The 14,067-nt window shown below is 35.4% G+C and overlaps 2 protein-coding genes across 2 annotated transcripts; one reads left to right on the top strand and one right to left on the bottom strand.

Moving 5' to 3' along the window:
- Positions 1-605: 605 nt before the first annotated feature.
- LOC132275073 (uncharacterized) lies at positions 606-6,106 on the top strand. The gene is made up of 3 exons (XM_059776454.1): positions 606-890; positions 1,108-1,307; positions 5,529-6,106. The coding sequence occupies exons 2-3, from the start codon at positions 1,116-1,118 to the stop codon at positions 5,886-5,888; spliced, it is 552 nt and encodes a 183-aa protein (XP_059632437.1). The 5' UTR covers positions 606-890; positions 1,108-1,115; the 3' UTR covers positions 5,889-6,106.
- Positions 6,107-6,804: 698 nt separating this feature from the next.
- Positions 6,805-13,499, bottom strand: LOC132275074 (guanine nucleotide-binding protein subunit gamma 2). Its single transcript, XM_059776455.1, has 4 exons — positions 13,000-13,499; positions 7,375-7,427; positions 7,230-7,274; positions 6,805-7,143 (listed from the first exon to the last, which is right to left on the bottom strand). Exons 1-4 carry the CDS (start codon positions 13,123-13,125, stop codon positions 7,059-7,061), a joined length of 309 nt encoding a protein of 102 aa, XP_059632438.1. The 5' UTR covers positions 13,126-13,499; the 3' UTR covers positions 6,805-7,058.
- Positions 13,500-14,067: the final 568 nt, after the last annotated feature.

The raw sequence follows: 14,067 nt of genomic DNA on the forward strand, positions 1-14,067 counted from the left end.
TAAAATTGATAAATTTACTTTGTGGTACATACATACATACATACATATATATATAGAGTAGAATGGTACAAAATTATATTTCCTTTCTAAAATGGTACAACATATTCACACATATCTTACCTATTATTTTGAGAATATGAATTATGTAGTATTTCAATCGAATACTCTTTATTTTATTTTAATTTTTTATTGATAAAAAACATATTCACACATATTTTACATCTTTCAATCGAACACTCCTTATTTTATTTTTATTTTTTATTAATAAAAAACATATTTACACATATCTTTTTATTTTTATTTTTTATCCACCCGTTCCCAAACCCCTCCCACGGTCCCACCATCTTTTAAGGAAAAAGATGCTATTTAATTGGGTTTGATACCCTTGATCACTATTTTATTTAGATGATATAAAATATTTAATTACTATTGGTCGGGAGTAATTTAGATAATTTAATTAAATTTCAACTTACTCCAAATGCACAAATGAGAGAGAGAGAGAGAGAGAGAGAAAAGTGTTTAGAGAGCATATTGGAATAGAATTGGGTTGGATTGGGTCGAGCTGGACCAGCCCAAGCTGCACCCAATTTATACCTCTTGAAAGGCACTGACTCGAACCGCACGCCGTCGTGCGTGCCACGATGGCATTGACGGATGCTAATAGCTTTTCTTCGTCATCTTCCTTAATCTCCTTGTAAGAAGAATAACCATAAAAAGGGTACCATCTCTCTCTCTTCGATTGCAGCAAAATCATTGCTCTGAATTTAGGGTTTCAAACCAAATTGCTTTTTCCTGAACCACAGCGAACCAATTACACCCAGCTTTCAGCTCTCACAGACACATCATCAATTCGATTCCACACCATCGAAACCGTCGACGATCTCTCTAAGGTTCGAATTTTTCTCACTCCACTCAAACGATTTCACAAGTTGATAAAACTATTGCCATTTAACTTTGATTTTCGTCATTGATTTTGAATTAGATCTGAATGAATCAAATTCCACCGATCTACACGTATACATACATACATATATGTGTTTGTGTGCGCGTTTGTAATTTATGTGTTGGTGGAAGTTGAAGAAGTTGATCCAATTTTTTGTGATGTAGGTGAAAAGATGGGGGCACTAGTATCGAGATTCTGGTTCATGTTGTTTCCTGCAAAGGAGTATAAGATCGTTGTTGTTGGATTGGATAACGCTGGTAAGACGACGACGCTTTACAAATTGCACTTAGGAGAGGTTGTCACTACGCATCCTACAGTGGGTAGCAACGTGGAGGAGCTTGTGTATAAGAACATTCGGTTTGAGGTGCGAAAAAAAGAATCTTGAATGCTTTTGAATTACATCTCTGTTGATGAACTCTTTGATTTTATATATACGGATTTGCATAATGTTCTTGCAAGCTAGATGATTGATTGAGTGCTTGTGTTTTGGAATTTTGTTTTTTGTTTTTTGTTTTTTTTTTTTTTTTGTTATTTGATGTTTGCCCTATCATTTATGGTCTAATTCAGTGGAGTAATAGGCTATCTTATGAAGAAGACGTGGAATGTGAATTCCTGATCATTTTCTGATTTACCTAACCTGGTTTAACATCCCATGAGATGTTTCATTGCTCCCCTGTATTGGAATATGTGTATTAGCGGAGAAGTATATAAAGGGCTTGGTTTACTGTTTAAAGAAAAATCAAACGAAGAATATATGTTCGTGGGTTTTTAGTTTTACTTAGGTTGCTTTGACATTATTGCTATTTGGGCTAGGATTGGGGTGCTATAACCTGTCAGTGACCATTGATTCACTTTGCTGTGTAATGGATCTAAACTTGTTCAACAATATCCAAAAGACCAGGAAAATTTCTAAAGAATGAAGAAAATACTCTACTATTTATGTAAATGAACATAATTAATATTTAAATCTGGACCGACTGTCCTGGTACTGAACTTATAATTTCTACTATGAAATATATGGACATATGCAGTTGATGGTAAGTTTATGATATTTTTTGGCTGAAGAAAGCATGAGAGGAACCCCCCAAAATATGTGATGAGTTCAAAAATTGAATTGTCAAACTGATATAATAGACGTGATCAAGGAAATAAAATGAGCGGTAATTAGCTAGCACTATTATTGGATAGACAAGCGTTTTTCACTTTATTGGCTTGTACACTTTTTGGTCCATGCAGTGAAGCTAGGACGAACAGGTAAGGCTCGAGAGACCTTGCTGCCTCTACTTTTTCTGAAGTAGCCATTTAGCTCACCATTGATACTGACCGAAAATGAGGGAGTAGAAATGTAGGTAATTATATGATCATTTTGAACATATTGAAGGCTGCCAATGGGGTGTGTTACTTGCAAACATTATGCTACAAGTTTAAGAAACTAGAGCAAGGGGCAATTTTTAATTAGAAATTTGTAGTTTGTAGTTTGTACAGATACGTTGGAATCTATAGGATAGAGGGTATGCAGGTCTAGGTCCTAGTTGGCGAATTGGAAATTAAATATTTTAGTAAAATTGCAAACATTATCCTATGAGTTTGCTTATTGAGAATATATTTCATTAAGTGAGAACTCTTGGACTTTTAGCAGATAATTATACCATAAGTGGAAAATAATTATGTGTTGTTTCTTGTTTGTCAATTCTCTTTGACTTTCTGAAAGTGTTGCGAGATGTATAATATAGGACTGTAATCCCTGTGGAAGACGAAATGTCATTCTCGACTTGCTGTGCCAAGGAGGTTTGTTTAGTTAGTAAAAGATAGAAATTGGGCCTGAGAGAGATGCATTTGACATATCCGTTGCATGCTGGATGTTTCAGGCTTTTTGACACTTGAAAGATTGCCTGAACCTGAAGAAAATTCTATAGGAGGTAAACTGTAGTACTATGGCCACTGAAAAAAAAAATGAACTGGAGAATTTTGAGTAATCAAATGCAGGAGAAGCTCATGAGTACTCCATGGATCTGGTGTTCATATATGCCTTACTTTAGGACCATTCCATGCTGAATTTCATGAATTCTGCTCCGTCGTGTTTGTTAATTTCCATTCATACATGCATATATATATATTTTTTAAGATTGATATATCTTTATATCTAAGGAGAAGGTGTTGTATGTTGAATTATTTAACTTGGTTTCGTGTGTTGGTTGTGATTTAGATAGTGCTGCATTTCTTCTTTTTACCATGAATATCTTGCTTGTTGAGATTTATGTGAGAGAGTGAATTGAAGTGCTCTACAATTTTTTCCTAGAGAGCAGCAACCAAACAATTAAATAGTGTCAGAATATGCTTCAGCTATATTAACCTGAATGATGGCTGGTAAGGATTACAAAATCATGGAGAGATAGATAGTGATATAAACAGTAGAATTGGAGCGGATTGGACAAAGTGGAGTCAAGCTAGTGGGATATTATGGGATAAAAAAAATAACACATAGGCTAAAAGGAAAATTTTATAGGGCCGTTATTAGACCAACTATGTTGTATAGGGTGGAGTGTTGGCCCTACAAAAGAGACAAGAACATTGCCTTAATGTAGCGGAAACGAGAATGTTAAGATGGATGATTGGAATGAATAGGAGAGATAAGGTCACTAAGAAGGGTGTGAGGGAAAAATTAGGTTTAGCTCCCATTAGTGAGAAAATAAGAGAGAGAGTTGACTTAGATGGTTTGGACATGAATTTCGGAGACCTAGAGGTGCGCTAGTTAAGCGGGGAAGATTAGTTGTAATGGAAGGTAAGAGACGGAGAGACCGACCAAAAATAATATGGGAAGAAGTTATTAAAAATGATTTTAAAAGATAAACATGGTAGAAGATGTAATAGGAAAAAGTGGAGAGAAATAATTCATGTGGCCGACCCCTTTCATATGGGATTAAGGCAAAGATAATGATGATGGCTAGCCAACAGCATGGTTTAGTAGTTCAGTTGTGCCTGACCTCAACTTGTAGTTTGGAACCGATGATTGTATTTTTATTTTTTGATAAGCAATTTTCTTACCAAACAAATAAAAAGGGGGCAAATCCATGATGGTATTTTAATATGCTGAAAAAGGTGCATTTTAGTGTACTATGGATATGCCCATGCCATGGTTGGAAGTGCATTTTGGTGTATTGGTGATTTAAATTTTTTTGCCAGTGGGGTCAACGACAAAGCTAGAAAGGTCCCAATTCTGTGTTGCTATTGCCAATGCTGGTGCTAGGAGGGGTCTTTGGCATTAAGGCCTTGAGAATGAAACGAGTCAAAGGAAATTTTCCTATCCAGTCCAACCTGAATTATTGAGTTTGTATGTTTTGGAATTTTTAAGAAATCTAAATGCTTGTTATAAATCCTTATTTAGTCAGTACTTGCTCCGTTTTTTTTTTAAGCTGTGGTTGGGCTTGTTTTCTAGTGACCCAGTGGCTGATCTGTGAGCCTGTGTTTTGGTAGGCCTTCTAAAATTTTTAGAAATGGGCTTTCAGACTTGTTCATGCTTAACTTGGTTGGTCGACAGAGATTAGAAATTGCAACTAAAAGTTTGATCTTGATAACAAGTCTCCTGGGAATGATGAGAGCTGATTAATTTTGGTTTAATTGGAGAGTTGGGTAATATGAGTTTTCTGTTTGACATACATCGAAATTGAACATGGGAACTTGCTTGCATCTTGACATGTGGAATCGTTGTACACTCTTGTGCATTTGTGCATGTCCTTTATGGAATATAAGAATATATCGGTCTGCTTTTGCATTTTTGTGTATAAGAATTATAAAGATGCCTTGACGAAAAAAAGCTGGATTCATACACAAATATTTATTACTTTTAAAGTTTAATTATTCTTCTTCTTTTTTGGTAAGTTTTGAAGGACTATTTTGGTAGTGATTATATAAGCAAGTTCCATAATCTAAATTAGCCGGAAATTTTCCCACTTGTAACTGGAACGATGATTAGATTCTCAATTTGTAGGTGCTACATGCATCTTGTAAATGCAAGGAACTAGATGATTAGTGAAGCTTGAAATGATTCAGAGATACCTTGACATAACAATGAGCCATCTTGTGTGTGTTTCTTGTTCTTTTGAATGTTTCTATCGATATGACTGATGACATCATTACGGTAACCCTTACCAAAAAAAAGACATCATGACGGTAACATTATGTCCTTTTACAATTGTTGTATTTCCATCGCACATTCTTCAAAGTAACATTTTACACTGCAGCTCTGATTTGTTAATTCCAGCCTGCCTCAGACTTTCTGCTGGAGTTTTAATCTTGGAATAATTTGAGTTGGTCTATACCGTCTGCCTGTTATATTTTCTCTCAATTGTTAATTCCACATCCCCAACAGCATTCTAGTTCCTTATTCCTTCCAAATTTTCTTTTGCCCATATAATATTTATAGATGATATCTGATTTTGGAAGGTATCACTTTGTTTGGGATTGTGAACTCCTTGCTCTCTTTGAAGCATCATCTTTAGAGAGAGTGCATCCAGAGCTTTCTTATTCCTTTTCTTCTTCCTGGGTTATCAGTCACTAACTAGTTTGCTGATAATGTATTTATCAGGTTTGGGATCTTGGTGGGCAAGAAAGACTGAGGACATCGTGGGCGACATATTATCGCGGAACTCATGCTGTCATTGTAGTGATAGACAGCACTGATAGAGCCAGGATCTCCAATATGAAAGACGAGCTTTTCAGGCTGCTCTCACACGATGATCTTCAAAGCTCAGTTATACTCGTCTTTGCAAACAAGCAGGACCTCAAGGATGCCATGACCCCCGCAGAGATAACTGATGCCCTTTCGCTTCACAGCATAAAGAATCATGATTGGCACATCCAAGCCTGCTGTGCCCTCACCGGAGATGGCCTGTATGATGGTTTGGGGTGGATTGCTCAGCGGGTTACTGGGAAAGCGCCAAGCTAGAACTGGGGAAAAAGTGAAGTGTTATTAATACTTTGTTTATGGGATTGAGGGATTCTACTTTGTGTGCCATCTAACATACCGAGTGATGCGGATGAGCATACTTGATTCTGTTGTTCCCGTTTTGATTCTGCTTGAACATAAGGTGTTATCTTAATGTTTCACAACATTTGCTGATAATGGATGTATTGTTTACAAATATGTGCTTGTTTTGTTTTTAACTGAGATGTAGCCGGATATGTGTGTGTGGTGGTGGGTATTTTTATTTATTTATTTATTTTCAAGGTCAACTGGTATATATAGCCCTTGCATATGGTGCAATGTAGGCTGCTTAAACGGATTGAGGGAAAGGTTCTACTTGAGTTAAAGATACTTCAGTCCAAATTAACCCTACATGACCTCTAGGAGGGTGAAAAATTCAAAATCATCTACTCGAGTGAAAGAAAACTTCAGTCAATTAATCCACGCCAACCTCTTAGAGGATAAAAAATTCAAAATTAGGTTGAGCTAAAGTTAGTCGGGTTGAATTGAGGCCTGATTATGCAAAATATTATTATTATTATTTTTTCACCTGCAAGAAACATCCACTTTGCCCCTGTGAGGAATTGGACCATCAACCTTCTATTTTGAAAGGTGAAGAAATATCACTAGGTTACACAGCCCTTAGTCAATTTTCATTAGACAAAGATTGTAGTAAAAAGATATATATATATATATATATATATATATATATATATATATATATATATAAATTTATTTAGTTTCAGTGCTATGAAATCTATTGTGTGTAGGTAAGACTGCAAGAGAAACCAAATGTGCCAAATAGAATTACATATGTTTGTCACACAATGTCATCTCATCCATTTTAGTCCCAGCGTTCCCTTTCTTATAATACAACCACAAATTGATTTTTCAAAAATTATCTCCGGACAATATCGCATTTCATTCAACATTTTGCTAATAGCAAAACCAACCCAAGTTCTGTAACAGGTCTATAATTTTTCATTTGCCAGAGAGAAGTAAAAAAATTGTCAATTTCTGCACAATGGAGAATTCCATTTAACATTTTCCAAGAAGATTGTATTGCTAATTGCTCTATATACGTGACACATTGTTAGCTACCAATTCTCAAAGCCTCTGCAAACGGTGAAAATCTTGTAATTAACAGAATCATCATAGTATCCAGCATCTGCAACCCGACGAATCTTGTGGTCCTTCAAACCATCGATCCCAAGATGGATTTGTGGGGCCATTTGTTCTGCCAAATAAGAAAAATCGAACCACTTTAGAATAAGGCTGATAGCAAGAGGAAAGCATAGCAGAAACAAGCAAGAGGTATATTACTTTGGCAGTAGCGGATCTGGTTTTGTTTCCACATTAATCAGCAATCTAGTAACCACAAAATAAAGTTAGATCAAAGGGTTGATAACAGTCCTAACATGCATTGACAGATAAGTGATTGGAAATCTAATTATTTTCTCATACTTACTCCTTGCATGCAGCCGAGGCCTTCTCCATTTTTTCAAGCTGTTCCAGCTCTTCCTGTATATAAGATAGTACCAGAAGGAGTTGAAATTCTGAATGTATCAAAGTAAAAATTTCAACTGTATGACAGTGAGACAAGTACATTTAGTAAATATCATGGAAGATTAATCCTTATATGAGAAAAAGAAAGATCTTTTCTAATGTAGTGGCTAGGTGCAGACACAATTTTAGAACTGTACTGAATGTTACTTAAAAATATATATAGTACCAGTTCTCTTACAACTGAACTGAATGTTATTTTAAAATAAACAGCACCAGTTCTTTTATGCAAAAATTAAGCTCCATCTGGTTCATGAATTTTGTGACAGAAAACAAGTGAAAATATAAAGTAAAATCCTTTCCCTTGTTTGATAATAGGAAGGGAAAGAAAATATGTGGTTAAAGGATGGATATCTAACTTAACATGCCATTCCCTCCACCCCCCCAAAAACAACACACACACATGCATCCCATTCTCATCATTTTTGAGATTTTTTTCCTTTATAATTTATTTTTCTGGTAACTATTTTTACCATTTGATCTCAGTTAAGCAAATGTAAAATATGCAACATATATCTATTTCATTTTCCCTTTTTCTTTCATTTTTTCTCTTCTCCTTACTAATCTGCAAACCAAAAGGAGAAGATACAACCAGTAGAAAGGTATGTTTGTTGTGAAGGAGGATGTGGGGGGGGGGGGGGGGGGGGGAGGGGGGGTGATTGGGTTTGTTGGGGTGGGGGGGTTTTCTTTAACTCACTTAGCCAACGGTTGACTCCAAATGGTAGAGAGAAAGATGAGGCGGGTTATGGCCCAGGGATACATTCTTAACATACAAAAGAAATGTTTGATTAACTAAATAAAAAAACATGCTAATGATGGTAAGTTGGTGCATTGAGTACATTAAACATGTAGAAAGTAGAAGGGGGGGGGGGGGGGGGGGGGGGCGCAAGGCCCATTAAAAAAAAAACTATTTATAGGAATATATGTATATAAATTTACATATAAGGATTTGTACATTGTCTTGCTTGGTTAGGCCTCAAACCATCTCCCCCCCTTCCCCCCCCCCCCCCCCAACCAAAAACAAACACAACCAAAATCCAATTCCTGGCTCCGCCTCTGCTCTTGATCAAACTACTTAAGCCTAAAGGTACCACTTAGCTTAACTTGTGCTTTGGTTCAACTCTTTGTCTTGAACACCTACTGCACTCTCCCCAACATAAAATCACAAAGACACAGAGCTAGAGTCTAACAAGCCCCTCCAATGAACAACTACACTACTTCCATAAAAAAATAAGAATCTGAATCCATGCAGCAAGGATATAGATTCTAACTCAACAATGAAGTTCTCTTCCCTTACATCTACCTAAACATAAAAGAGCCTGTTTGAGCCAGATAAATGCCATCCATACCCTGAACGGGAAATTCTTACCTGAACTGGAATGCGGTTAACACCTTAAGATCCTTCACAATTCTAAACTTAACCAATCCTAAGCAGCGTTCTCTGGACCTTAGTAACATATACATATTTCTGAAACTTGCGCATATAATTCTCATTAAGGAGCAACAAATCTGGTGGTCAGTGTAGCTCAACAGCTTAACATAATTTTGCTCGCGCCTTATACATATACATATTTAATTATTCTTTATATACTTATAATTAATATGCATTATTACCACATATGCGCCTTACTTCGATCAGGCTAGCGCCTTATATTGCGCATTGTGCTTAGGCTAAATTAGACATTTGGTGCCTTATTGCGCCTTAAGCCTGTAATAATAGTAGGAAAATTCCAACAAAAGCAAATGCATCACTCACCACATTTTGGGACTCAAACTTAAAAGCTGACGTGCAGTCCACTGAGTCAGCCCAAATGTATGATTGTACAACTATTTTGAGATCCCCACCATTTTTTGTCTAAAAAAAGAACTTTTGACATCCTTTTCGTCCAGCTCTGATTTCTTTACAATCTTGAAAATAATTCTGTTACCAATTGTTTTCACTTTAGCTTTTCAATTAAAACTCTACAAAAGTGGGTTTGAGCTTTACTTTCGTCTTCCTTAATTTAGTTACCTTTTCGCTCCATGCACTTATTTATTTATTTATTTTAATTATCATTGTTATTATTTGAAAACAAGTGAGAAAATTTGTTAGAATATAAAGAAAATAGATATGCAAGGGTATGGTAGGTTGACAAATCCTTCTAATGGAAGAGAAGAGAAACCAAACAAAACAGCTACCACAAATCCACAATAAGAAACAACAACTAACCTAACAAACCAACCCCTAACTGACAATGAAGAAGCTGGTGTGAGGTAAAAATGCCTCCAAGCAAGCAGGAAATGATTGCTCCAAGACCAATAAGCCAGGCTAGCCAGCTTGATCATGGTGGATCTAAGAATCCAAATATTCAAATACTCTCCGCCTTTAAGGAAGTGAAGGGATCTACACTCTCTCTCATTTAGTGACTGCCAAGAAACAGATTTTTATTTTACTCCTTTTCCTTTATTTTCAATCAGAACCCTCCCATACCTATAAAAACATCATTGTTACATGATTAAATCCTACTGCAATAACTATTGTGTCACTATCATTGTTTAAGAACAAAGTGTAGTGCCTACCATCAAGAGCACGCACAATTCCATTCTTGATCTAAGAGAGCCATTACCTAGTGTGTCCTTGTTAATCAAGGGTGTTGGGAGGGACGGATTAGGCATAGACATAACATTTTGGCATAATTTATAGCAATATTGATAGCCTCAAACTCAAACCCTCATCTCATGCTTGGCAATCGAGCTTTGACTACTATACCAATCAATTGTCATATATATTTTTCTATCTAAAGGGCTCTAGTAAATTCCACTGATTTTCTCATTAGTTGCTATTGCAAGTCACCATGAAGTTAATCTAAAATCTGAACCTATGTTATATGGACTCTTCAAAACTAAGTGAAGTACTAGTGATGAGCACACACTAATCGGTCATGGTTATGGGATATGTGTCCAACTCTTTTGGTTGGACATGCACCACAAAACATATCCAATTATTCAATTTTTATCATATTATTGCTTCAAAACGAGTGAAATGCTTATATTAATACATACCCGCACTTGACACACATACCCGAGTCCATGTAACATAAATGTGAACTCTAGAATAGATAATTGATTTTTATATAATCATGTAATGTAAAATCTTGCTATTTAGTGTAATTAGATAGTAATTATTTTTAGCTACTTGTTTCATTATTTTTATCAGAGGCCATTGTTTGGTGGAGTGTTAAAAAGCTCAGGTGTCAAAGGTGGGAATGCAGGTCTGAATCCTAAGAGCAGTCACTTTATGCAAATAATGTCACTTTGTGTACCCTCAATAAACTGAGACCACACTGGCAATGATCCTATCTCTTTATTTTTCTTCATCCTATTGAATATAAATTTCCAATATTCTCATAGTGACAGCAAATCATAAGTCAAACCCTCACCCATTACTATGATTACTCAATTATTGTGTCAAAATAATTTTGTGAGACAAGTGATATGCCGACGACATGGTACGAAAAATTAGCAAGATGGTGTCCTCTCGTGTACATCATGAGAAGACCTGCACGTCCTGCAGAATATATCACGCCTTGTGAGACATCTTGTTGTACCATGAAGACTCAATCAAGGCAATGTTGTGTGACTTATTCAACATCGAAAACCCAACAAAGGCAGTTGAATCTTTAGGATAACCTTGTCCAACAAAGCCAATTACTCTTTTCACCACCCAAACTACGGAGAGACTTTCTCCCCAAAATTACACACACTAAATTTCTCTCTTTCCAATAATCAAATATCAATAAGTTGTTTCTTTGACTTGATACTTTAATAATAGAAAACAGGTATAGTTTATACTTGTTCTTGAATTACAAAAAAGTGATTGTGCATACATTTGTAAATTTATTGCAATTATGTGTTAAATATATGAGTAGCATTAGATATTTTATATTTATATATCTATATTGCACTTTAAAAAAGGAGGGGGGGAGCCCCACAATTGGATATTATTTTTTCACAAAATGGAATTTTTTTTTTTTTTTTTTTAAATCTCAGTTTATCTTTTTAGAATTATATTCATCAAAAAACAATGAATAATACAATAAAGTAATTATTATATTTATCAATATAATATACGTTAAACTATTTAATATGGTAGGAGCATAAAACAAAGGAGAAACACAAGGAAGAGGACATTAATGATTCTCAACTAGTAGAAGATCATGAATTTGACGAGGGAAGTGAATAAAAGAGTGGGGGCAAGCATGATCAAAATGACAAGGACAATGCTAAGAAGATGTTTTGCCATTATGATGACGAGCAAACAAGGATAATGAAATATCTGTCGTATAATTAGATTATTTTGTGCCACATATGTGTTTTTGAATAGCACTGGATACTTATTATTATTTTACTATTATGTAATACGACAAACCCAAGTGCTTCATCTGTTAGAGAGGCGGAAATTAGCGCAATCACAACTGTGATGGTTGTTAAATGTTTGCATACAAGGTGCATAGTTTAAGCTTTTAGAATGTTCTGTGGACGAATTTTGGCTGTTTAATTCTAAGTAACGTCGCTACATTTGGTATATGTATTTTAAATACTCTATAAAAGATGGTTCTACCCAAGCACATATCACAAAAACATAGTTTCTGTTGTCGGACTACAACAAATACATGCTTGCATATCTATGTTTATGAACATTTTGTAGGCAGTTTAAATCCTATGGTTCTTTTGATTGTTTTCAATAACCATAATTGAAATCCACTGCTTCCACCAGTCTTTTCTTAATTAAATTGCTGTGTAAAAATGTATTTTAACCTCACCCTAAAGTTCAATGAGTCTTTTAAGTTAACGTCTAGAGGAGACGTACAAAACGGGGCTTAATGAACAACTTGTTGAGACAGAACTTGAATTCCTAGAGTTAAACCCATCCAAGCAATTCACAGTCAAGAACAGGATCACTCACATTCAATAAGCAAATTTCTCCTCAACCTATTAACCAATCCATAAAAGGGACAGCTGAGCAACAGCAAAACTAGACTGGGAATATCCATCATATGATCAGAAAAAGTTCTAATACTCTCTCAGGGGCCTGAAATACCAGCGAACTCGACCTTTGATCCAAAACAAGTACCAGACCCTAGGAGTCATGAGCTGACCAGACAGAACCCTATTACTCCACAAGTCCTTCAATGTTTAAACTGCATAACACCCATCCCCAACTTTAACTAGCATACCAAGCGATCATCTTTCATAAAGAAATGAAATTAGGTAGATAAATACAAAAATTAAAATTATAAACCCATAAGCATAACTCCTATTACACAGTTCAACTTCCACTGTAAATAAACATTGAACAATCCACTTCACGATCATTTCTCATTTCAAACCAACAACACGTCATTCACTTCAAAATACCACATTTTCCCCCAATATCAATTAGGGCACTGAAACTAGATTAACAAGAGAATCAACAAAACAGTATCGAATTGAGCATAACAACAAAATCAGAGCTTTAAAGAGCACCGATCAAATTCACAAAACAACTAACCTCCAAGAAGCGAGCTTCTTGCTCTAGCCGCTTCAGTTCAGCCGAAATCCGATGCTTCCCTCGCGTATCAGTCGCCGCCACCACCGATGGAACCTCCTGGTTCACTTCCGAGTTTGCCGATTCCATCCTCTCTGCACATACAATCTTAAATCCCTGTATCGTATATCTATATATATCTATATATAGATTCGAAACACTAAAAAAACCCTAAGATATACACAATCAGAGATGGTCAAGACAAATAGGCCATTATAAATGACTACTCTACAAATTTTGAGATTCCATTTCACTGAGTGCAGTAGTTAAGTCTTCATCATGGATCTAAAATCCAAATACAGTTGAAAGTATAGAGAGAGAGAGAGTTGAGAGAGAGAGAAAGAGAAGGGGCAAAGGGTTCTCGCTTTCCCCCAGCTTTTGTTTTTGTTTTTGGGGTATTAAGTTGTGTACACCCTTGAAAGAGAGAGAAGGGGCAACAAACAAAGCTTTTTGGTGTGATTCTTGTGTTTTATGAAAGGTGTTATTCTTTTCTCATTTTCTGTGTCTTTTTTGTCTCTCTGTACTGTTTTCTGCTCTCTTAATTTCGCCACCACTCTCAACTGTAGAGCGTGTGTCACTCTTAATTTGGTCCTATAATTTCAATCTAAAATCTCAATAACACTTTTGAATACAATTTAAATTCATTTATGTTATGTTTGGTTGGTAGGAAGAAAAGAATAGGAGTAGAAGAAAAAATGAAAATAAGAAAGAATGAACAACTTTTTTTTTTTGTTCAACAAAGATACAAGGAAATAAATAATATTAGGAAGGATGAGTCATCTTTCTTTCTTCACAAATTTCCATCCGCCCCACATGGAAGGAAGATAAGAGAGAAGACAAGTGAGCTTATTATAGAAATTTTAAATTATAGACCAGTAAGGGATGGGTTTAATGGTAAAAATAATTTTAAAATTTTTCTTTCTTTTTATGTTACATATCAAATTAAATTGTCAGTTTTTTTTTTTTTTTTTTTTTTTTTCATCCAACAGAACAAAAAGAGGGAAATGGTTAATCTCTTCCCTATAATGTCTC

This window comes from Cornus florida, unplaced genomic scaffold (assembly GCF_030987335.1).
Source record: "Cornus florida cultivar Cherokee Brave unplaced genomic scaffold, ASM3098733v1 CherokeeBrave_3.0.0_Hap2_Chr09, whole genome shotgun sequence".
NCBI lineage: Eukaryota > Viridiplantae > Streptophyta > Magnoliopsida > Cornales > Cornaceae > Cornus > Cornus florida.

Bases quoted from the DNA above. Each gene is read 5' to 3' on its own strand.
- LOC132275073 (XM_059776454.1), top strand. From the start codon at position 1,116: ATGGGGGCACTAGTATCGAGATTCTGGTTCATGTTGTTTCCTGCAAAG. The intron at 1,308-5,528 runs GTGCGAAAAAAA...TGTATTTATCAG, and splicing joins ATAAGAACATTCGGTTTGAG to GTTTGGGATCTTGGTGGGCA.
- LOC132275074 (XM_059776455.1), bottom strand. From the start codon at position 13,125: ATGGAATCGGCAAACTCGGAAGTGAACCAGGAGGTTCCATCGGTGGTG. The intron at 7,428-12,999 runs GTTAGTTGTTTT...TCTTATATACAG, and splicing joins AAGAAGCTCGCTTCTTGGAG to GAAGAGCTGGAACAGCTTGA. The intron at 7,275-7,374 runs GTAAGTATGAGA...TGTGGTTACTAG, and splicing joins GCCTCGGCTGCATGCAAGGA to ATTGCTGATTAATGTGGAAA.